This window comes from Xyrauchen texanus, chromosome 32 (assembly GCF_025860055.1).
Source record: "Xyrauchen texanus isolate HMW12.3.18 chromosome 32, RBS_HiC_50CHRs, whole genome shotgun sequence".
NCBI classification, from domain to species: domain Eukaryota; kingdom Metazoa; phylum Chordata; class Actinopteri; order Cypriniformes; family Catostomidae; genus Xyrauchen; species Xyrauchen texanus.
This window is the reverse complement of record NC_068307.1, coordinates 19,721,552-19,743,720: the sequence shown is the minus strand read 5'-3', so window position 1 is coordinate 19,743,720 and position 22,169 is coordinate 19,721,552. Positions and strand designations below refer to the sequence as shown.

The 22,169-nt window shown below is 43.9% G+C and overlaps 1 protein-coding gene across 1 annotated transcript in view; it reads left to right on the top strand.

Moving 5' to 3' along the window:
* LOC127625789 (coiled-coil domain-containing protein 3-like) overlaps positions 1-20,581 on the top strand; it is a 37,061-nt gene extending 16,480 nt beyond the window's left edge. The window contains exons 2-3 of the mRNA XM_052101142.1: positions 5,980-6,154; positions 18,534-20,581. Coding sequence (XP_051957102.1) covers positions 5,980-6,154; positions 18,534-18,818 — 460 coding nt within the window. The 3' untranslated portion in view covers positions 18,819-20,581. The remainder of the gene's footprint in view (positions 1-5,979; positions 6,155-18,533) is intronic.
* Positions 20,582-22,169: the final 1,588 nt, after the last annotated feature.

The window sequence follows — 22,169 nt, the reverse complement described above, 5'->3', positions numbered from 1 at the left end:
GGACAAAAAAAAAGGAACAAAAGTGGTATTCCAAGTCTTCTGAAGCCTTAGTGTCACATACTGCGCACGTCTGGTGGATGTCATGGCACATTCTAAAATTAGAAATAATATTTTCAAACAAATGTACCAATACAGAAGCCACTTCTTGGCATCTGCCGGTGGCAATCAGCTTTGACTCCGGAGGCTGTTCAAATTTCTGCCGCCCCACAGAGCGCAACCCACATAGTTTTCCATTAAATTGGACTCAAATCTTTGTCAAGAGGCATAGATTATTTTCTCAAGCCATCACTGTATGATGTATTGTGTACATGATTCTTTTATATAGCCCACTTAAGTTTTGTTGTTTGACATTGAAATTCAATGTTACAGATAACATAGCCATTTCTAATTATTCAGTTCGCAGTTACAGCAGTTTCTGTGACTCCTTGGATGTATTTCATGTTTTTGTTCTGTTTTCCCCACGTGGATGTTTTGTTTGTTCCCGGTATCTCTCGATCCCGGCTTCCGCCTCTGGGCTTTCCACGCCTGCCACGGTCAGCGAGCCAGAGCCCACGCCTGCCACGGTCAGCGAGCCAGCGTTGTCAGCCTCGTCCGCCCAGAGGAAGAGGAGGAGGAGGAGGAGAAGAAGAGGAAAGGCTTCTGCTCTCCAGCCTCCGCCTTCCATGGCTCCATCCACAGAACCTCCCATGGCTCTGCCTCCAATGTTCAGCGAACCAGAGCTCATGCATGCCACGATCAACAAATCAGCGCCTGTAGCCTCGACCGCCAGTGAGCCAGTGCCTGTAGCCTCGAACGTCCCAGAGCCAGCGCCTGTAGCCTCGACCGTCCCAGAGCCAGTGCCTGTAGGGCTCCGCCTCTCGAGCCTCCCAGAGCTCCGCCTCCAGAGCCTTCTACGGCACCACCTCCCTCGGCTCCGCCTCCTGAGCCTTCTACGGCTCCGCCTCCAGAGCCTTCTACGACGCCACCTCCCTCGGCTCAGCCTCCTGAGCCAACCAGGGCTCCGCCTCCTGAGCCATCCAGGGCTCCACCTCCTGAGCCACTCAGGGCTCTGCCTCTCGAGCCACTCAGGGCTCCGCCTCCAGAGCCTTCCAGGGCTCCGCCTCACGAGCCACTCAGGGCTCTGCCTCCAGAGCCTTCTACGGTGCCACCTCCCTCGGCTCCGCCTCCAGAGCCTTCCAGGGCTCCGCCTCTCGAGCCACTCAGGGCTCCGCCTCCAGAGCCTTCTACGGCGCCGCCTCCTGAGCCTACCCCGGCTCCGCCTCCAGAGCCTCCCTCGGCTCTGCCTCCTGAGCCTTACACATCTCTGCCTTCCACGGCTCCGCCTCCTGAGCCTTCCACGGCTCCGCATCCCACGGCTCCACATCCTGAGCCTCCCACAGCTCCGCCTGCCATGGCTCCTGACCCAGTCCCTGTCCTGTGGCCACCTCCCAGGCCTCCTGACCCAGTCCCTGTCGTGTGGCCACCTCCCAGGCCTCCTGACCCAGTCCCTGTCCTGTGGCCACCTCCCAGGCCTCCTGACCCAGTCCCCCTCTTGTGGCCCCCTTGGACTGCCTGCTTGCCCTTTGTGCCCCCCTTGGACTGCCTGCTTGCCCTTTGTGCCCCCCGTGGACTGTCTGTTTGCCCCTTGTGCCCCCTTGGACTGTCTGTTTGCCCCCCCACTCCTTGGACTATTTTGTTTTTGTGGGTTTTCGTGTTTTTTTAGGAGCATCTGGAATCCGCTCATTTGAGGGGGGTTAAGTCACGATCCCCTGTTGTCTGCCCCCTGTTTCACTTGTCATAAACTACACTTCCCATTATTCCCTGCCCTCATCATTGCAGTCAGTCATTGTTCTCACCTGCATGTCGTTTAGTCATCATTGTCCTTGTGTATTTAAACCCTGTTGTTTCTCCTTTCGTAGTCGGTCGTTGAATGTGAATGTAGATGTTTGCATGTGGATGTTCAAATGTCAATGTTATTCCTGCTCTCCGTGGATGTTTCTCCTGCCTGTGTACTCCTTGGATGTTTTTCGTGTTTTTGTTCTGTTTTCCCGACGTGGATTTTTTTTTATTCCCGGTATCATTTTATTCAGAGTTATCTTGTTCACCATTTGGTTCACCCTATAAAGAAGCTGCATTTAGATCCCCACTCCTCGTCTGCCTTCGTAACAGTGGCGTGGAGTTTCTTGTCCGATGCATGACTGCCTTTATCATGGCTTTGTGTGAAGAAAAGACCAAAATTTAAGTTGTTATACACTAAAAATATTCCCCTCCACTACAAACCTCAAATCTCATTCACCATTCCACATTTATGAACATAAGTGAGAACCAATGCCGTTTACCTTAAATGAAGTCACACCTTGCATGACATGTCAACGCAACATCGTTGTTTCTAAAGGTAAATATGATTTCAGCACTTCAGTGGAGAGAAAGATTTTCACTGTATATTGGCGTACATTTTTGTCTATTTGTCACATATCACTTTGGTATGATTTTTGAAGACTTATAGAACAAAAATCATGTTGTATGGGCTTCTGTGTTTCTTTTTGAAGCTTGACAGCCATAGTCATCCATTTACAATTATTGTGTAGAAAAGAACTGCATAAAGACTCTTCAAAATTTCTCATTTTGTGTTCCACAGGGAAAATGAGAGCATACAGGTTTGGAACAACACAAGGGTGTATAAATAATGGTAGAATTTCCATATTTGGTTGAACTATTCCAATACAGTTGATGTTAATGCCTACCAACATACACCAACAGGTAGTGATTCACATTCATTTACATTTCAGTACACTTCTCATTTCACTTCTCAATATACAGAAACCAAATTATTTTAATGACATACGGTTCTGTTAATGGTTCTCGAACATGATTTCTTCTGCTGATGCGGATGGCACACTGTCCTAATAGTCCTAACAGGGTTCCCTATCAAAAAGCTACACTTTGATGCTGTGCTGATTTAGCACTTTGGGAACGTCTTAAGAAGTGACCAGCTGTGAATATGTGTGCAACACGTCAATGAAATTGACTAGAATTTATAGCCTCTGCTGGTGACATCATAGGATGCACAAATTCCTTACGTATCACAGTTTAATACTTGGGGTTAATAGTTTGTTCAAATCTAATTCTTAGGTACTGTATGAGTAACAGTAAAACGGGTGCTTGCTAAGGCCTCATGGGATTCTGGCATGCCAACACACACACATACACACACACACACTTTTCATTTGTATGGTGTAACAGTGATTTCCTTCTCCCAAGCAAAACCTAAAACACTTCCCAGGTAAATGACTAATATACATTGTCTGCCTTTGGTCAATTTCTGATTGCACTTGAGCACTGCAAACCATTAAACCTGTATTTTTCTGCCATCAGGGAGTACAAACACAAATCGAGAGCAAAAAAAGAGAGAGATTTTCCCACAGGCTGATGGTGGCAAACTGCCAATAATCACACGCCAAATAATAGAGAACAAGTGTAGCGGAGAGTCCAAGAAGAAGAGAGTATATTATTTCCCCTCTTTGTGCCAAAGTAACCATGGTTGTTTTATTATTATTTTTCAAACCACCCTTGAAACTCTGATAACGGATTTTAGTCATTTCCTCACCACTGGGAGGTGTTTGAATATGTGTGTTGATGTGCAAAAGCTTGAGTAACTGCAGGCCATAACTGCATGATGCCATCCAGAGAGCAGCTTTGGATGCTTTGAGAAAGATCAAAGAAAGAATAGATTCCCCTGACACTTATAATTTACCTCTTATCTTTATTTTATATATATATATATATATTTCACCTCTCTCTTTTTTGCTTTAAATTAAATACTTTTGCTAATGCTAAAGAAAAGTACCCAGGCAGCTCTAATGCAAACACACTCACGTACTGTTAAGAACACAAATACAGCTGTCACAGCATACCCTTTATTGGTAACTCGCCTCTCCCTGACTGTTTCCCTGTGTAAAAATATATGGGTCATTGTGGTAGTGAACTGTTACAGCACTGGGGCCCACACAAAAGATACAATAATACACACATATTGTGCGACTTTGTTGTGTTATTTGATGAAAACTAATTATTTTGCTGTGCTATTTTTTAAATTGTTATGCATTTCCTAAGTATAGACCATTGTAACAAGTAGAGTTTTTACTATTTTTCTCCATGATACTACTATGCAGTAACAAAGCCAAGTGTAAACTGAAAAGTCTTGTTTTTTGTCATGCTGGTACGTGCACTACAGGACTGTAGTGTATCGGCCACACGACCATTCGTCCTCAACTGAGATCATGTGTACACTGGAATTAAGATGCATTTTCACTGATCCAATCACAAATGTACTCATCACCACTAAACCTGGCCATGTTCTGATTTCATGAGGACATACATCAGTCATTACGTATGTTTTTTACTCTATGATTAAGTGCAAAAAGTAAAAGACGAGAAAGAAAGTGCTAAAAACGTCTCAGGGCAGATGTCTCTCTCCCTGGGTTGCCCGTCTCAGGAGTGCTTGGGATCCTTCCGGATCCGGGAGGAGGTCCGTGAGACGGGGGGCGTCCACCTCCTGCAGGAAGCTCTACGCTGGGGCTGAGGGCTGAGAGCTGAGGCTGAGAGCAGGACCCGGGCTGGGGCGGAGCTACCTGGGGTTTCACCGCCACAGGGGACGCCCTCTGTGAGCAGACAGGGTGTGGGATCTTGAGCCGCGGCTTGGCTTGATATGTTGGATGGCCTCTGTCTGCTTCTTCACCGCCGAGATCTGCTGAGCAAAGTCCTCTACGGTGTCGTTGAATAGGCTGATCTTGGAGATGGGGGCGTTGAGAAAGCGAGCCTTGTTGGGGTCCTGCATCTCGACCAGATTCAGCCACAGATGCCGTTCTTGGACCACATGGGTGGCCATCACCTGTCCGAGTGCATGCGCCATGACCTTCGTGGCCCGGATGGTGAAGTCTGTTGCCGAGCGCAGTTCCTGCAGCACATCAGGATCAGGACTACCCAAGTGCAGATCACTTAGCGTCTTTGCTTGATGGACTTGCAGGAGGGCCATGGCGTGCTGGGCGGTTGCACGCTTCCCACTTTTTATACCCGTATGCCCGGGGGAGGGGCAAGCAAATTCTGTTCACCAATTTTCAAATTAAGATAATGAAATTAATTCAAAAACTTGTGCAATTTATTCTTGATAACTTGTCAACAAACATGAAAGAATGGCTCTCACCTGTCTTTGCTCTTATTGACACCATCTGCAAAGGAAAAAATTATAAAAACAGCTAAAAGTAATAAAAACAGTAAAAAGAAATAAAAAGAGTGAGTTGGGAGATGTGGGTGATATTTTATTTTATTTTCTAATTACTTTTGTCTGCTACATCCTAATACCTTGCCCTTGTCTTGCACTCACTCTGTAATTAATTCAGTGTGGCTGTGGTTTTGAAAACTGTCATAGCATTTGGGACTCATCTCGGCATGTCGCAGGAGTGTGCACTCTACGTCACTCTCATAAGATCTGAGATTTCTCGCCGCAGAAATCAGCACCTCAAAACATCAAATGAGACAAGCTTGAGTCCTGTAGTGTACAATAAGCTTAAGTGGTTTGGAGTAGCTTTTAGAATATTGCATTGCGGTTGCTAGGCTAATCTGGATGGTTGCTGGAGCGTTACTAAGTAGTTGCTTACTGGCCCAAAGGAGTCAATAGAGGCTAGGCCTCAATAATACTCTTGTCCTGAAATATGTCTTAATGTCCCTCCTACAATGTAAGTCTATAGGATTTTATAGCTTGTTTCAACATCCTCCAGATGAACGTCTTAAATCCAATCACTTAAATTAAGTGTAGATAACAGAAAAGTAAAAGAACAGTTCTTCTCAACAAGCCATGCAATTTGAGGTATTATTCATGTCTGTTGCACCAACGTGTGTGAAGAGAACTACAAATTTGAATTTCCACTAAATGTTTTAAATGTACATAATGATAATTCAGCATAATAATGTTGTGTGTGTGTGTGTTGCATTTCTTCACAGAATGGATGAAAACTACAGCATCATTCCTCATGGCGTTAACTTCCAGGACCCCATCTTCCCAGACACCCCAGAGAACCATCGCATGTTTGCCAGCTTGTTCCAGTTTTCCAACTGCACAGCTGGCACACAGGTTCACATGTACACTCCAGAATGGGAGATGCAGGAGGACAACAGAGTGAGTGACTTTTAATGCATATTTAATAGCAAAATGATGTAGATGCAACTCATTTCACTTATATTTGGCTCCCTGAAGGTTCCCTAAGTTACTTTGATAGTTTTGTGGAAGGTAAATAGGACAAACAGAACTGTAGTTTGACCTTTTTATTGTGAAAAGGATTACAGAGCTATTCAAGTTCCACCAAAACCAAAGAAACTCCCTTGAGCAAGACAGTCCTCTTAAAGCTGCAACAAGTCATTTTCTCCTCTTAAAAGGATAGTTCACCCCAAAATGAAAATTCTCTAATAATTTACTTACCCTAATGCCACCCCAGATGTGGATGACTTTCTTTCTTCTGCAAAACACAAAAAAAGATTAGTTGAAAAATCTCTGTAGGTCTGTAGGTCCATACAATGCAAGTGAATGTTGGCCAGAACTTTCAAGGTCCAAAAAGCATACTGCAGAAAGGTAGCATACAAGTAATCCATAAGACTCCATTGGTTAAATCCATATCTTCAGAAGGGATTTAATAGGTGTGGGTGAGAAACAGATCAATATTTAAGTCCTTTTTTTAATAAAAAAAAAATCTCTACTTTCACTTTCTCATTCTTCATTTGTTTTTGGCTATTCACATTCTTTGTGAATATTGCCACAAACTGGGCAGGGATTAGAATTTATAGTAAGATCAATTATTGATCTGTTTCTCACCCACACCTATCATATCGCTTCTGAAGATATACAGTAGGTTTAATCACTTGAGTCTTGTGGATTAATTTGATGCTGCCTTTAGGTGCTTTTAAGACTTTCGAAGTTCTGGCCACCATTCACTTGCATTGTATGGACCTACAGATTTTTAGAAGAATATTTTTAGAGATATTTTTCTAAAAATCTTCATTTGTGTTGTCTTCGTTGCTCCCCAACTCACCCCATTGGTTGAGACAGTGTTGTTATGTTGGGCTGGATGGGTAACTCAAAAAAAATTCTAGAGCCGCAGAGACACATTGGTTAGAATTTTTGAGAAAATTAAGCTAGAAATGGCTTACTTATAGTTGTCTCTGCATGTTAAGCAGAGACAACTCTCTGATGGAGGGAACGAGACGTTGTGTCGAAGAAGCGACACTAGGGGTTTCTCTTGAGAGCCTTTTGCATATCTGAACTATGAGAAAAGGCCAATGAGAAATTGGCAGACAGAATTTGCATGTCCCGCCCCTAGACATACGGGTATAAAGGGAGGGAAGTGCGTCTGTTTCATTCAGGATTTTTCTGAGGAGCCGACAATGAGGTTCGGCTGCAACAGTGGCTCGGTTCAGCGATGTGGCCGGGAGGACACCATCAGGGAACGGAGGTTACATGGGAGCCAATCATGGGAGCAGGCCGCAGCAGCCACACCTTTTCTCTCTCTATGTTTCTCGCATAGAGTTAAAGCGTCTGGGGCCATCTTAACGCTATCATATGCATCGGGGAAGGCGATCTTTCCCAGTTTTCCTATTCTTTCAGGGGGGAAAGACCAAACCTGCCCAGACTGGGGGAGGTAAAGAGTGGTGAAATACATCACATGGGCTTTTAGGTCACATGTGAAAAATGGCGCGGTGGTAGATCCTACCTCATTGGAAGGGAGAAGTTGCTACAAACACGGCGACCTGGGGTCCGTGAGGACCGCCCAAGGGAGACTTGGGTCCGTTTGCAAGGGGACAGTACCACGAAAAATACGCACAGGAGGAAAGTCCACGTGTGAGCCTGTCCTGTGGAGCACCTGTTCCAGTACAGAGTAAATTGAGTACCCGCATTGGTCTTGGTCGGCAAATTCCTCCATCTCGATTGGAGAGACAGGCTCTATCGCGTTCTTGAGTAAGAGAGTCGCTATTTCCTCGCGCAGGGATAGAAGTCAACGAGCGTTTCGGGGGGCGGGTGGTTTACGGGGACGTACCTGGCGAAACCCCGTTCACTGCCATCCCCAAATCGCCTACATCGCCAGCTGGATCGTCCTCAATCCCGTGGGAAGAAGGAACGACGCAGGGAGCAGCTGGAGTGGCGTTCCTTCTGAGGAAGGAAAGCTGAGACCGCAACGTTGTCATGGTCATGTTCTCGCAATGAGAGATGGGAGGAACAGTGTGTGACTCGCAGCTCGCTGCATACACAACCAGTCGGCTCCGAAGAAAATTTCTGACTGAAACTGAATTCTGTCTGCCAATATCTCATTGGTCAAAAGGCTCTCAAGAGAGACCCCTAGTGTCGCATTTCCGACACAACGTCGAAGTGAGCGACAGATGGGGAACTGTAAAAACTGTGTCTCTGAGACCGACAAACCATTTTGAAAAAATCAGTGTGGAATGGCAGTCTTGCCGTTCTGTTCTTTTGCATGTCTGTCTGTGGTTCCTTTGGCTTGTGAAGAGGGAGTAAAGGTTGCTGACAGAGAATAGACAGAGTTTTTGTGGCTCTTGTATGTTGAACACAAAAAACAACATTGCATGAAAGATGTCCCTAAATATTAGCTTGTCTGCCACAGAAATCCTTCAAGAATAAGTCGGCAAATTTTCTTGAGATCCAAACCATCTGAAATGTTCAAACCTATATTTTACTAAGTGAATTTGTGATCACCCTTAAGTGAAGGGTTTTAGTCTCAAGATAATTGAGAGTTACGATCACTGGAATATTAACATTCCTCTCTGGACATCTTTTCTTCTTTTGCTTTTCATTTACCTCGGGAAAGTGTGTTTCTCAAAATGGTGGTGGTATGCTTAAACTCTAAGCCCTGCGTTACACGTATTAAAATTGTATTTGTAGAGCGTTTCCTTTCTTATACCAGATGGGGTCTCTGCGTTTCTGCATAACTTCACTATGGTTCATTTCAATCGCTTCAGTTTCATATTGCTATGTCAACATGTTGCAGAATTACACACTGTCAACTTTATTGAAATTAATAAATCATTGTACATTCCAGTGTTCTTGTCAATGACCTTTCTCAAGAGGCTAGTTTCAATCAGTTCTGAATGCACATGAAAGGTTTCAGTCTTGGTAATGTAATCAGAATGGGTCAGGATTACATTAATTACTACATTTCTGCAGTGACGTGCGGTGATGTCTTAAAGAGGCTAGGCACTGAGTTATGAAAGCCAGATTACCTGATTTATTGTTTAAGCTAATAATACGTAATAACAGTGAACGTTACGCACAAGTGCGGCATATCAAGAAATGTACAAATCAGGATGTTTATCATGTGTACTCTCTCGCTCTCTCTCTCTCTCTCACACACACACACACACACACACACACACACACACGTAAACAGTGAACGTTACGCACAAGCGCGGCATATCATCGGCAATATCCCGCTGAAGTCCAAACAGTCTGACTGGTTGAAAAAAGCAGGCAGGGATAGCAGTACAGCCGCTGATTGTTAGTGCAGCCACATAGCCAATCTTTTCTTACATACCAATCAGTTTGAAATGATCGGATCATTTTTGGGCCCTTTTGCTGTACTAGACCATCTAAGGCTGGCGTAGACCTCCCTCTTGCAATTAACTCATATTTGGAATTAAAATCGAGTTTGGAAAAATTTCTTAATTCCGTGATTACGGCCGGTGCTGTCATTTTGATTTTGGCGGGGATTAGGCATGTACGCTAGCTGTGGTGTAATGACGTTAGCTACGCAAATGTCCAGGAATATCTCGATTTTAATTGGTCCATGTGTGATACGTAACGGAGATGATTACGGGCATAACATATTTACGTCAAAAGGCACAGCAGATTTGTGCTTTTTGCCGTACATGTTAAAGAATACAGGATCGAAGTGCGCATGCGCAACATGGGTTTTCCGCTTGTCGTCTGCAATGAATGGACCGTAAAAGCACTGCTTATTCTACCATTGGTTTTTAGTTGATTATGCGTTACTGCTACATTTGTCATCATAACGTCTAAACAATTGGAATAACACATATATTGCATATATAAATCAAAAGAATAAAAAGTAAAAATACAAATATAAGTTTATTATTTAATAAACATTTTATTTTAGAACTTTGGCAGGGTAGGCAGTGCCTAGTTTGCCTACCCAGACCGCACGTCAGTGCATTTCTGCTTTGATTAGTAATCATAACTAAAGGCTAAGGTAATGCAAATTACATTTTCCTTTACAATTGCACCCATATTTCTTTTTAAATAAAGCAAAGCATGTCTTCTTTTAAATTGTCATCAAACAAGCAGTTCTGGCTGTATTTTTTTTTAAACTGGCAATCACATAAATATTATATAGTTATGCAATAATCTTTCCCATGACATTCCCATATGTCTGTGAGAACAAAGTCAACAAAAGTTTGATTCACATTGAAATTGGAAGTAGTAGCCTATCTCATGTAATTAATAATCGTGTACAGGAAGTTGTGTTTAGACAACAGTGTTTGGATTGACCAACCTGGTCTCTTTTGTACTTAATATCTGTTACGTTCCTGTGTTGTCTGCCCTTTGTTCTCGGTTTCACTATCACGATTATTTCACGTTTCCTTGTTGTCCGCTCCGTATTTTTCATCTCACCCGTCACCGATCCCGGTCCATGTCACGTTTTCCCTGTTGTCCGCCCTGAGTCTCACTGTCCGTGTGTTAAACTACATTTCCCACAATTCCCGGCCTCCCTCACTGCCTGCAATCATCATTGTTTCCACCTGTGTCTCGTTCAGTCTCCACTTTGTCTGTGTATTTAAACCCCGGTTCTTTGCGTAGTCTCTGTCGATTGTTGTTCGTTTCTTGAATGTCGTCTAGCCTGGTCTGTGTCCCTTACCCGAGTTCTTAGTTTTGTTTGAGTTTTGTTTCCTCGTGTTTATCTCTTTCATTGTGTTTTAGTTTCCTGTTTTCCCATCGTGGACTTTCATTTGTGTTTACCTTTGATTTCTTATGTGTTTATCCCAATAAAACCGCATTTGGATCCGCACCTCTTGTCCGTCTTGTCCTGCTTCAACACCCATCATAACAGAACAATCGACCAAAGAATGGATCCAGCGGTCCAACAGGCCAACTATCGGCTACTTTGTCTTAAGCAAGGGGACCGACCGACGTTGAACCACATAGGCGACTTCCTCAAGCTGGCTTGCGTCTCAGACTTCCCGGACTCTGCCCTGGTGGTCTACTTCCGGGGCAACCTGAACGCCTCGTTGAGGGAACGGTTGCCACCGGCAACGCACGAGTACACTCTCTGGAGCTTCGTGGAGATGACTTTGCGGGTCTGCGGCTCACCGTTAACCGTGGGCGTTGCCGAAAAGGACCCTACCTCGCCATCCACAGTGGAGTCCCTTCAACCACCTCCGGCGGCCCCAGTAACACCAGCCCCACCTGTCAGTGAACCGACCCTCACGCCAGTCAGCTTCCACGAGCCAGCGCGGCCCACTTCGTCAGCCCGGAGGAGGGTGAGAAGACGGGCTTCCGCCTTCCGGCACACGCCTGCCCCGGTCTGCGAGCCAGAGCCCACGCCTGCTCCGGTGAGCGAGCCTGTGCCCACGTCAGCCACGGTCAGCGAGCCCAAGCCCACGCATGTCACTTTGAGCGAGCCTGAGTCCTCGTCAGCCACGATACGCGAGCCAGAGCCCACGCATGTCATTGTGAGCGAGCCTGAGCCCTCGACCGTCCCCGAGCCAGCGCCTGTAGCCTCAGTCGTCAGCGAGCCAGTGCCGATAGCCTCAAACGTCAATGAGCCAGTGCCTGTAGCCTCTACCGTCCCTGAGCCAGTGCCTGTAGCCTCAGATGTCCCTGAGCCAGTGCCTGTAGCCTCAGATGTCCCTGAGCCAGTGCCTGTAGCCTCTACCGTCCCTGAGCCAGTGCCTGTAGCCTCAGATGTCCATGAGCCAGCACCTGTAGCCTCGACCGTCCCTGAGCCAGCGCCTGTAGCCTCGTCCGTCCATGAGCCAGCGCCTGCAGCCTCGACCGTCCCTGAACCAGTGCCTGCAGCCTCGTCCGTCCATGAGCCAGCGCTTGCAGCCTCGACCGTCCCTGAGCCAGCGCCTGTGGTCTTGACCGTACCAGCGCCAGTAGCCCTGACCGTCCAAGAGCCAGCGCCAGTAGCCACGACCGTCCGAGAGCCAGCACCCCCGAGCTTACCAGAGCTCCGCCTTCCGAGATTCCCGAGCTTTCCAGAGTTCCGCCCTCCGAGCTTTCCAGAGCTCCACCTTCCGAGCTGTCCAGAGCTCCGCCTTCCGAGCTGTCCAGAGCTCCGCCTTCTGAGTTTCCCGAGCTTTCCAGAGCTTCGCCTTCCGAGTTCCCAGAGCTTTCAGAGCTCCGCCTTCTGAGTTCCCCGAGCGTCCCAGAGCGCCACCTTCCGAGATTCCCGAGCTTTCCAGAGCTCCGCCTTCCGAGCTTTCCAGAGCTCTGCCTTCCGAGCTTTCCAGAGCTCCGCCTCTCAAGCCTCTCGAGCCTTCTAGGGCTCCGCCTCTCAAGTCTCTCGAGCCTTCCAGGGCTCCGCCTCTCAAGCCTCTCGAGCCTTCCAGGGCTCCACCTCTCAAGCCTCTCGAGCCTTCCAGGACTCCGCCTCTCAAGCCTCTCGAGCCTTCTAGGGCTCCGCCTCTCAAGTCTCTCGAGCGTTCTAGGGCTCCGCCCCTCAAGTCCCTCGAGCCTCCCAGGGCACCGCCCCTCAATTCACTCGAGTCTTCCAGGGCCCCGCCCCTCGAGTCTCTCGAGCCTTCCAGGGCTCCGCCCCTCGAGTCTCTTGAGCCTTCCAGGGCTCCGCCTCTCCAGTCTCTTGAGCCTTCCAGGGCTCCGCCTCTCGAGCCTTCCAGGGCTCCACCTCTCGAGCCTCCCAGGGCTCCGCCTCCAGAGCCTCTCGAGTCTTCCATGGCTCGGTTTACCGAGCCTCCTACGGCTCCGCCTCCTGAGCCTTCTACGGCTCCGCCTCCCAAGCCTTCCAGGTCTCCTACGGCTCCCCCTCCAGAGCCTCCTACGGCTCCACCTCCCGAGCCTCCTACGGCTCCACCTCCCGAGCCTCCTACGGCTCCACCTCCCGAGCCTCCTACGGCTCTGCTCCCAGAGACTCCAGAGCTTCCTACGGCTCTGCCTCTCGAGCCTCCTACGGCTCCGCCTCTCGAGCATCCTACGGCTCCACCTCTCGAGCCTGCTACGGCTCCTCTCCCAGAGACTCCCGAGCCTCCTACGGCTCCGCCCCAGAGCCTCCTACGGCTCCGCCCCCAGAGCCTCCTATGGCCCTGTTCCCAGATACTCCAGAGCCTACTAGAGCTCCGCCCCTCGAGCCTCCTACGGCTCCGCCTCTCAAGCCTCCTACGGCTCTGCCTCTCGAGCCTCCTATGGCTCCGCCTCCTACAGCTCCGCCCCCTGAGCCTCCTACGGCTCCGTCTCCTGAGCCTCCCTTGGCTCCGCCTCCAGAGCCTTCCAGGCCTCCGCCTCTAGAGCTGCCTACGGCACCACCGCCCTCAGCTCCATCTCATGAGCCTTCCTCGGCTCCACATCCTGAACCTTCCTCGGCTCCGCCTCAGAGGTCCTCCTTGGCTCCGCCGGCCTCCCCAGTGGCCACTCCTCCTCCCAGGCCCCCTGAACCGGCCCTTGGCCCACGGCCATCTCCCAGGCCACCAAATCCGGCCTCTGTCCTGTGGCCTCCTCCCAGGCCCCCTGAACCGGCCCTTGCCTTATGGCCAGCCCCCGGGCCATCTAAACCTGTCCCTGCCCGGTCAACACCTCCCAGACCACCTAAACCTGTCCCTGCCCGGTCGATACCTCCCTGGCCTCCTAAACCTGTCCCTTTGTGCCCCGGTGGACTGCCTAATTGCCCCTTGTGTCCCCATGGACTGCCTAATTGCCCCTTGTGCCCCCGTGGTCTGTCTCATTTCCCTTTGTGCCCCCGTGGACTGCCTAATTGCCCCTTGTGCCCCCTTGGTCTGTGTCCGTGTCCCTTGTGCCTTCTTGGTCTGTCTCTGTGCCCCTTGTGCTCCCTTTTCTCTGTCTGTGTTCCCCCGGGTATACCCCCTCACTCCTTGGATCTTTTGTTTTTGTTCTTCTTTGTGGGGTTTCTGTTTGCGGTAGGACCGTCTGGAATCCGGTCCTTTTAGGGGGGGGGTTATGTTACGTTCCTGTGTTGTCCGCCCTTTGTTCTCGGTTTCACTATCACGATTATTTCACGTTTCCTTGTTGTCCGCTCCGTATTTTTCATCTCACCAGTCACCGATCCCGGTCCATGTCACGTTTTCCCTGTTGTCCGCCCTGAGTCTCACTGTCCGTGTGTTAAACTACATTTCCCACAATTCCCGGCCTCCCTCACTGCCTGCACTCATCATTGTTTCCACCTGTGTCTCGTTCAGTTTCCACTTTGTCTGTGTATTTAAACCCCGGTTCTTTGTGTAGTCTCTGTCAATTGTTGTTCGTTTCTTGAATGTCGTCTAGCCTGGTCTGTGTCCCTTACCCGAGTTCTTAGTTTTGTTTGAGTTTTGTTTCCTCGTGTTTATCTCTTTCATTGTGTTTTAGTTTCCTGTTTTCCCATCGTGGACTTTCATTTGTGTTTACCTTTGATTTCTTATGTGTTTATCCCAATAAAACCGTATTTGGATCCGCACCTCTTGTCCGTCTTGTCCTGCTTCAACACCCATCATAACAATATCACCACTAATACCAGACATATGTTCTTATGACCTCAGGGTAGTTACGTAATATGTTCCATATTGATGTCAGTCTTTATGTTTTTATATCCCACAGTAACTCTACAATCACATATGACCTATAAACAGGTTCTATTGCTAGTATGGCGGTTAAAGCTACAGATAATCTACACTTACAGAAAGGCTCAGCTAGATGGCTAAACTGTAAATTTCCAGATGTACAATGTTTTCGGGGCAAGACTTAAGTACACATGTGAGTGGCAAGCATCTAATAATTTGCTTTCCCAGGCTTATGATGTTAACTTTACATAACAAGAACAAAAAATGCTATCAAATGTTTTTGAGTTTCAGTTGGTTTGATTTCAAACTAATAATCAAAGCCTGATTATAATATATCCCAGTTAGTCACAGTTTTGAATTATACTCCTTATTCCTTGATAAACATGACTCACATAGGTCATGCAAAACAAGAAATGTTTTTGTGCTGTTTGGAACAGCAAGTATGCACATATTTGCGGGGACAAATCACAGAACAGAAGATCTGTTACCGCTCGAATTTACAACAAGCTATATATTTGCTACAAGCTCTCATCCAAACAAACATGACTGGTTAGTGTTTATGGTTACACCCTGTCCTAAGCAGGTACAATCGGATAAATCAAGAGACATAAAGCAATAAATCCCCATGTTAAAGGGGGGCATTCATACTAACAGTGAAAAAGTGACCTAAAGTCATTATTTTTCAATAAATGTTGCCGATTTAAAGAAACATAAGTGAGAGTACAGTGACTTGGTGACCTGCAGTGATTCAGTCGTTGTCGCATACTTGGTGTTAGGCATTTGAAATAAAAAACTAACCCTAAAGCTGCCGCCACACTAGCGGACTCAAAACCACTTTTTTTTGGCTGAGGACATCACACATGCAGACTGTTATGCTTTAGTCAGAGGTATGACACACTTGTCGATTAAAAATAGTGGAGAGATGACTCACATACCAACAGGGTTGGGGAGTAACGGAATATATGTAACGGGATTACGTATTTAAAATACAAAATACAAGTAACTGTATTCCACTACAGTTACAATTCAAATCATTGGTAATTAGAATACAGTTACATTCAAAAAATATTTTGATTAATGTAGAGACTACTTTGCATTTCTAGCCACTTTACATGCACATTTTTCCAGGCACGATCATATGTTCTTTTCAAGAAAATTCGTATTGGATCATAATTAGTTTGTTTCTATTAAGACCTTTGATATTAGGGCAAAAATCATATTCTTGCTAATCATTTTTGTATTGTTTTCCCATAAAAATATCTAAAAAAATCATTAAAACAAGAACAATTTGATTTATCTTGTTTTAGAAACAACACTGCCAATTTATACACATTATAAAAATATCTAAAAAATCATTAAAACAAGAACAATTTGATTTATCTTGTTTTAGAAACAACACTGCATAAGATATTTAGTTTTTTTAGAGAATGTATTTTAACATGTGTATTTTGTCTTACTGTACTGGCAGAATTTGTATAGTCAAAACAAGTGAAACAAAATCTACTAGTGCAGAAGTAGTAATTCAAAGTATTTATAATACATTACTGAACTTGTGTAATCTAACGGAATACGTTACAAATTACATTTTACAGCATGTATTCTGTAATCTGTAGTGGAATACGTTTCAAAAGTAACCCTCCCAACCCTGCATACAACCTCAAGTATGTCGCTCTGATTCCATGTCATGTGGTGCTAGCCGAAATAACAACAGGAGTACCGTGTGAGCATAAGCAATTGTAAAAACCTTATGAATGTTTGTGATTGCATATTTATTACCTTGAGGCTTTCCGTCCATATGTTCATATGCAGCTTTCAGTGAGTAAAGAAATTACGTTCAATAAAAACAGACTGTTAAGCATCAGTTCTCTGATTTCATCAGTTATTTTTGTAAGGAAAAACACAGTAAAAAATGCTTGATGATAGAATAATTTGGATTAAAATCAGTGTTTGTCATGATATGCAGCTGAGTGCGATCATTAATAAAAACGTTCAGATCAGCTTTACATCTTGTCAGTTTTCAGTAAAAGAAGAAGTTTATTGGTCACTTGAAGAGAACACAAGAGCCCGCCCCGAGAACAGAACGATTTCTTCTAACATGTTGGATCCTTTTTTAGTTGCTGGAACCATTATCTCAGCAGGGAATCTTGACGGCCTCCCACTGACAAACACTAATGTATGCTTCGTCTCCATCTGTCTTGCCAGTGATTATGTAAATGAAAGCTCACACCAGAAAATGACTACTTTGACACCATACACAATGTTTAAATTCTTCTGAAGCCATGTGATAGTGTTGGGTGAGGAAGAGACCATTCTAATCTAGTACGCACAAAAATGTCTTTGTTTACATAAGCATGCCTGACACCACTTAAGTATAAATGCCTTAGGCCATCAAGTGCTTTGCTCACAAGAAGCAGGGGGAGAGAGGAGAAAAAGGCAAAGGAACAGAAATAGAGCGCAACAGGACCCGGCCACTTTTTCAGGTCTTGGCTCTGGAAATAATTTACCCATTCATTTCTTCCATAGATATTTTATAAAATCCTTCATAAAAGAGTTGTAAGCCATGAAATAAACTAACCAGCTCTGAGGTGAATCACAACATCGCAAACTCTGTTTTGAGGCAAAAAAAAGTTTTTAAAAATCAAACATAAAGACAAAGGTACAATGCTGTGTACTTACCGTCTTTCACGAGGGTGCAAACTACAAGTCCTTAACAACATGAAAATTATGTCATTGAAGAAAAAACAATGGGAATATATAACTATTGATTTTAGGTTGTTGTTTATAAGTATTGGGAAAATATATTTTACATTTATTGCAAAATATTCTGATAAGTACAAATATATAAGTAGTTTAACTCTTTCCCCGCCAAACACGGAATTTTCCGGGTTTCCGTGTTTTAGGTGTTATACGGTAAGGAAGACCCCTCCGCATGTTTTGAAAGAGTACGCAACTCTTTGATCAAAGAAACAGACTGCGATCGTCTCAAACATGAAGACGAAGTGGAGTATTGAGAAGCTCAAAATATCAGACATAAACATGCCTTTTTATCAGCTTTTTGTCTGAAATGTTGTTTTTTGACAAAACTGACCTCTGTTCAAGTCGCAATAAAAAAAGAACAAATGAAGATAAAATAAAATCGTTTTTTTTTTGCCTAAAAGCAGAGGCTCAGATCTTTATTGTGATATATAGCATCTTCATATATTCATGGAAGAAAATATTCTGCGGGCCATTAAATTTAGCGAAAATCGTCAAAAACCCTGGCGGTGGCTGGCAACTTTTTTTAAAAAACGCTGGCGGGGAAAGAGTTAAGGGTAAAGGGAGACATGGGAGCATTCATGGGAACGCGCGGTCACTCCGAGCAGGGGCGGAGTGGCATAGGGCGAAACCACGAAACGAGGCCGAACAAGCGGCGATAAGCTGAAACAGGCTGCCGCGTAATGCCATACAGGTCATGATTGGCTGAAGAGGGCCTCAAAACGGTGCAGCAATATGAAGGGGGACGTAATATGCAGAAAAGGGCAACAACCCTTCCGTACAATAGGGCATGCCCCACACTTTGAGAACAACTGATTTATTTAATTTCCCATGTTGTTAAGAGAGCCAACCAGATGTCTTGTTTATTACATGTTAACTTATGGTCTATGTTTGGCATAATCATTTGTTAATTACTCTTTGCAAAACTAGCAAAGAACAGACCTATTTACATATTACTAATCTCTTTTGACTTCATGTTTAAAAAATTTCCTTTCCTCCAGCTATGGTGCTCAAATGTGCAGAAGGCGTTATTTGAAGAGGAAGAGAAAGTCAAAAATCTCTCTCAGAAAGTGAAAACCTTGGAGAAGGCCAACAACCACCTGAGGGACAAGGTAAAGAACATGAAACGTCTCTTGAGGCAGGCTAAACCGGAGACCAAGGAGTCGGTTCAAAGCTTCAAACAGCTTCACGATGCTGAACCTAAGCTGTCCCATCCAGAGCAGGACACCATGCAGGACCAGAAACCCGCTCTCAGAAAAATCCTGCCCAAAAAGCTCAAGAATTAACACCTGTTCCTCCATGGCAGGAAAACAGATTGTAGTCAATGTTTATTGGCAAATCTAGAAGGCCACAGGTATCTATGAAGGCAGCATTGCATTTTAAAGGTTCACAGGTATAATGAACCTTCTACTGTGGATTATCAGTAGAATACTGTGGAGTTCTTTACTGACTCCAGACATTTTAGCCAAAAAAAAAAAAAAAAAAAAATCCTATAGAAGACTGTATTATATCACTTTAAAACAAAAATCAAAAGAAGGGAAAAAACATGCACAAACAATATTTTAACTTTATAATGATCCTTCATAAAATGTGAACATATTTCTATACGTTTTCTATACATTTTAAAGTCCCCATAAACTTTTGTGATCTGTGGTGAGTTTTGTGGCTATGTCTATTCACTTTGAAGCCATCTATGTGCAAGTGTACTCCCTAAATTTGACAAAAGTAAAATTTAGCAGATATACCTATGCATTTAATGTGTACAGAAAATGGACCAAATGTTTTGGACTCATCCTGTACTACTCAGATTTTCGTCCAATCAAATGCTCTCTAGAATGAGAATGCCCCTCTCAGTAATAGCATTTGCAACTAACTAGCAAGAAGGAAATCATGGTTCATGGCTGTGACATAACTATTGCCTATTAGCTTTGGCTTAAAGAATTTAATAAATAAGGGAAAATCCCTAAACTTACTGAATCAATAGAAAATGTATCAACATAGGATAGAAAATGATGCTTGTCAAGTGATTTCATGTGGTCTGTAAATACAACATGAGGTTTAGGCCAATAAAATCCAACAACGGTCAATAATGATTTTGTGAAAACAGACTTGACTTTTCTGCTTCGAAGCTGATATTTTTAATATCAAGGTCACGGACGACAAGGTCACGGATGATGTTTTGTGAATTTATTTGCCAGGTCATTATATGTAGTCATGCATCGGGAATTACATTTTAGCACAGTGCAATGATATTGACTTTCAGCAGAGGTGGGTAGAGTAGCCAAAAACTTTACTCAAGTAAAAGTTCAAATACTTAAAAAAAAAGAATAACTCTAGCAGAAGTAAAAGTACTAACATAAATAATTACTTGAGTATCCAATTAACGGAGTACTCAAATAGTTTCACAAAATACGTAATGGATGTTTAGGGGGCGCTGTGGTAAAAGTCCCATTTAACGAACTCTCAATATATTACGCATTAAATAAATGCATAATGTAACGACAGGAACCCTGCGCTTTTTGACAAAGTAAAAGTAAAACAGTGTAGATGTAGTGCATTACTACCCACCTCTGACTTCCAGTCTATAAAAATCTTACACATTACTGTAATACTCTTTCAGCAGACAACTCCAAGAAACAATCTGACTATAATACAGACCAAATATCTGGTTTGGGACATTGTGTAGAAGTGGTTCCATACCTACAGTCTTCTATGGCCATTTATGGGATAAAAATATGTTTTCAAGAGTCAGTGCACATCATTAATCTTCTAGTTTTGTTAGTGTTTCTTTTTACATTTCATACCAATTTTGCATTTAGTAATTCCAAGTTTGTACAAGTGTTTTTATACATAGTGAATATGAACTTAATTGGGTGCTGAGCGCCTGATATACATAACCTAAAATGTATCTTACCATGTACATTTTCGACATATGTGTCAACTGTGTTTACTGATGTGATTTAAAGCTGGTGTCATTGTTGTACAATGGTAGGTATTACACATTAACACATTCACATGTATGCCAATGAAATAAACTTTTTTTCGTTATGAGCAGAAGCTTTCTTTCTCCATTCCGGTTCTGACATTCCACAGTCTCCTTTCCAAATGGTAACCAGGTAAAACGAAGTAAATGAACGGTTAATAACTTTCTTTTTAAAATAACAGTGCTCTGTACTAAAGTTGGGCAATATACCAGTTGCAGTGTTGCCAGATCTCACAAGGAAAACAAAGGAACTGATTTGGGAACACAAGCTCAAAATAAGTGATTTACCTCACCCAAAATAAGCAAAAAGAATGTATCCAATTTGTTCCCTTATCGGGAATTATCAATATAGAAATTAATATACGTTTGTATTCTTAATATTAAATATCCTCAAAAGTACTTCAAATATATCTGGACTTCTAAAATTAAGTATTGCCTAAATCTATCAATCCTACATGAATAAATATATGAAAACTGTATGGATAATTACATTTTAAATGTAACTTTACAGATCTGCAACATAAAGTAAAATGAATATATGCTGCGCTAAAAACTTTGGTCTTTGGTTTAATGAAAAATTAATTAAAACGAAATTAGCCGGTCATTGACTGGTTACCAGCATTAAAAAAATAAAAAGTTTCTTCAGTCCGAAACATTTGAAAGGGTCTTCGTTCCCATTTTTGATTATGTTCTGCAAAAAAAAGATTTTATTCCCTGCCCATAATATCATACAATACAACATGGCTTATGTCTGTAAATATCCATGTCAAAATTGGAGCTTTTAGTTTATAACTGTGTGCTACTAGAGCATCTACAGTATGTGTTATTATACTTCTGTAAGTTGACAAAATAAACTTATGGCAGCAGATATATTAAAAATGTAAAATCTTTCTCTTACAGGACAATATACCTTAAATTACTCATCTCTGCAGGGGAGTAAAAATTTACCTTTAGATTAATATTTAGTTTTCGCAGTGCATCTCAACAGTTCAGGACCTGTCACCAGGCAGCTCAAGTTAAACTTCTTCCATGAGGCTTCTGCAGCCTGAGAACAATATCCATCTTCCTCTCATGTCACATCTCAGGAATTTTAAGCCCTTGGAGAAACATTGTTTACCTGTTAGCCAAATTTCTGACTCAGACATGGAATAAGTATAATTCTAGAGCTTAAAATAGGATTAAGTCTACAGAGGATATAGAAGGGATCATAAAGACCCTTCTGGGTTTCTCCCTGGTTTTTAAAAAAACTCCTTATCCAACTACTGTTTATGACTTATGCAATGCGCTGCTAAGCCAAGTATGCATTTCAAGAGCCAAATCACTCCTCTAAGGTTTTTGAACATAGTTGGGCATATTCGTAGAGAAACGGTAAACCTGATCGAGGAATTTGCTTGGCAGAACAATCATTTTAATAATTTTGCACGACACTTTTCAGCAGACAGTTTAAACCACATCTTTTCCATATGTGTGTGCCTGTGTTTCCTTAACTGGAGGAAGAATTACAATTTGAACGACTGAGTTCTAAACATCTTTACAATGTGTTCTCTTTTGCAATAAACTGAGAAAAGCATGTGTATTGTGGTGAACATATGAAACTGAGAAGCGTGACACATTTATGGACTTTTTATACACATCCAACTCCAACAAGACAGAC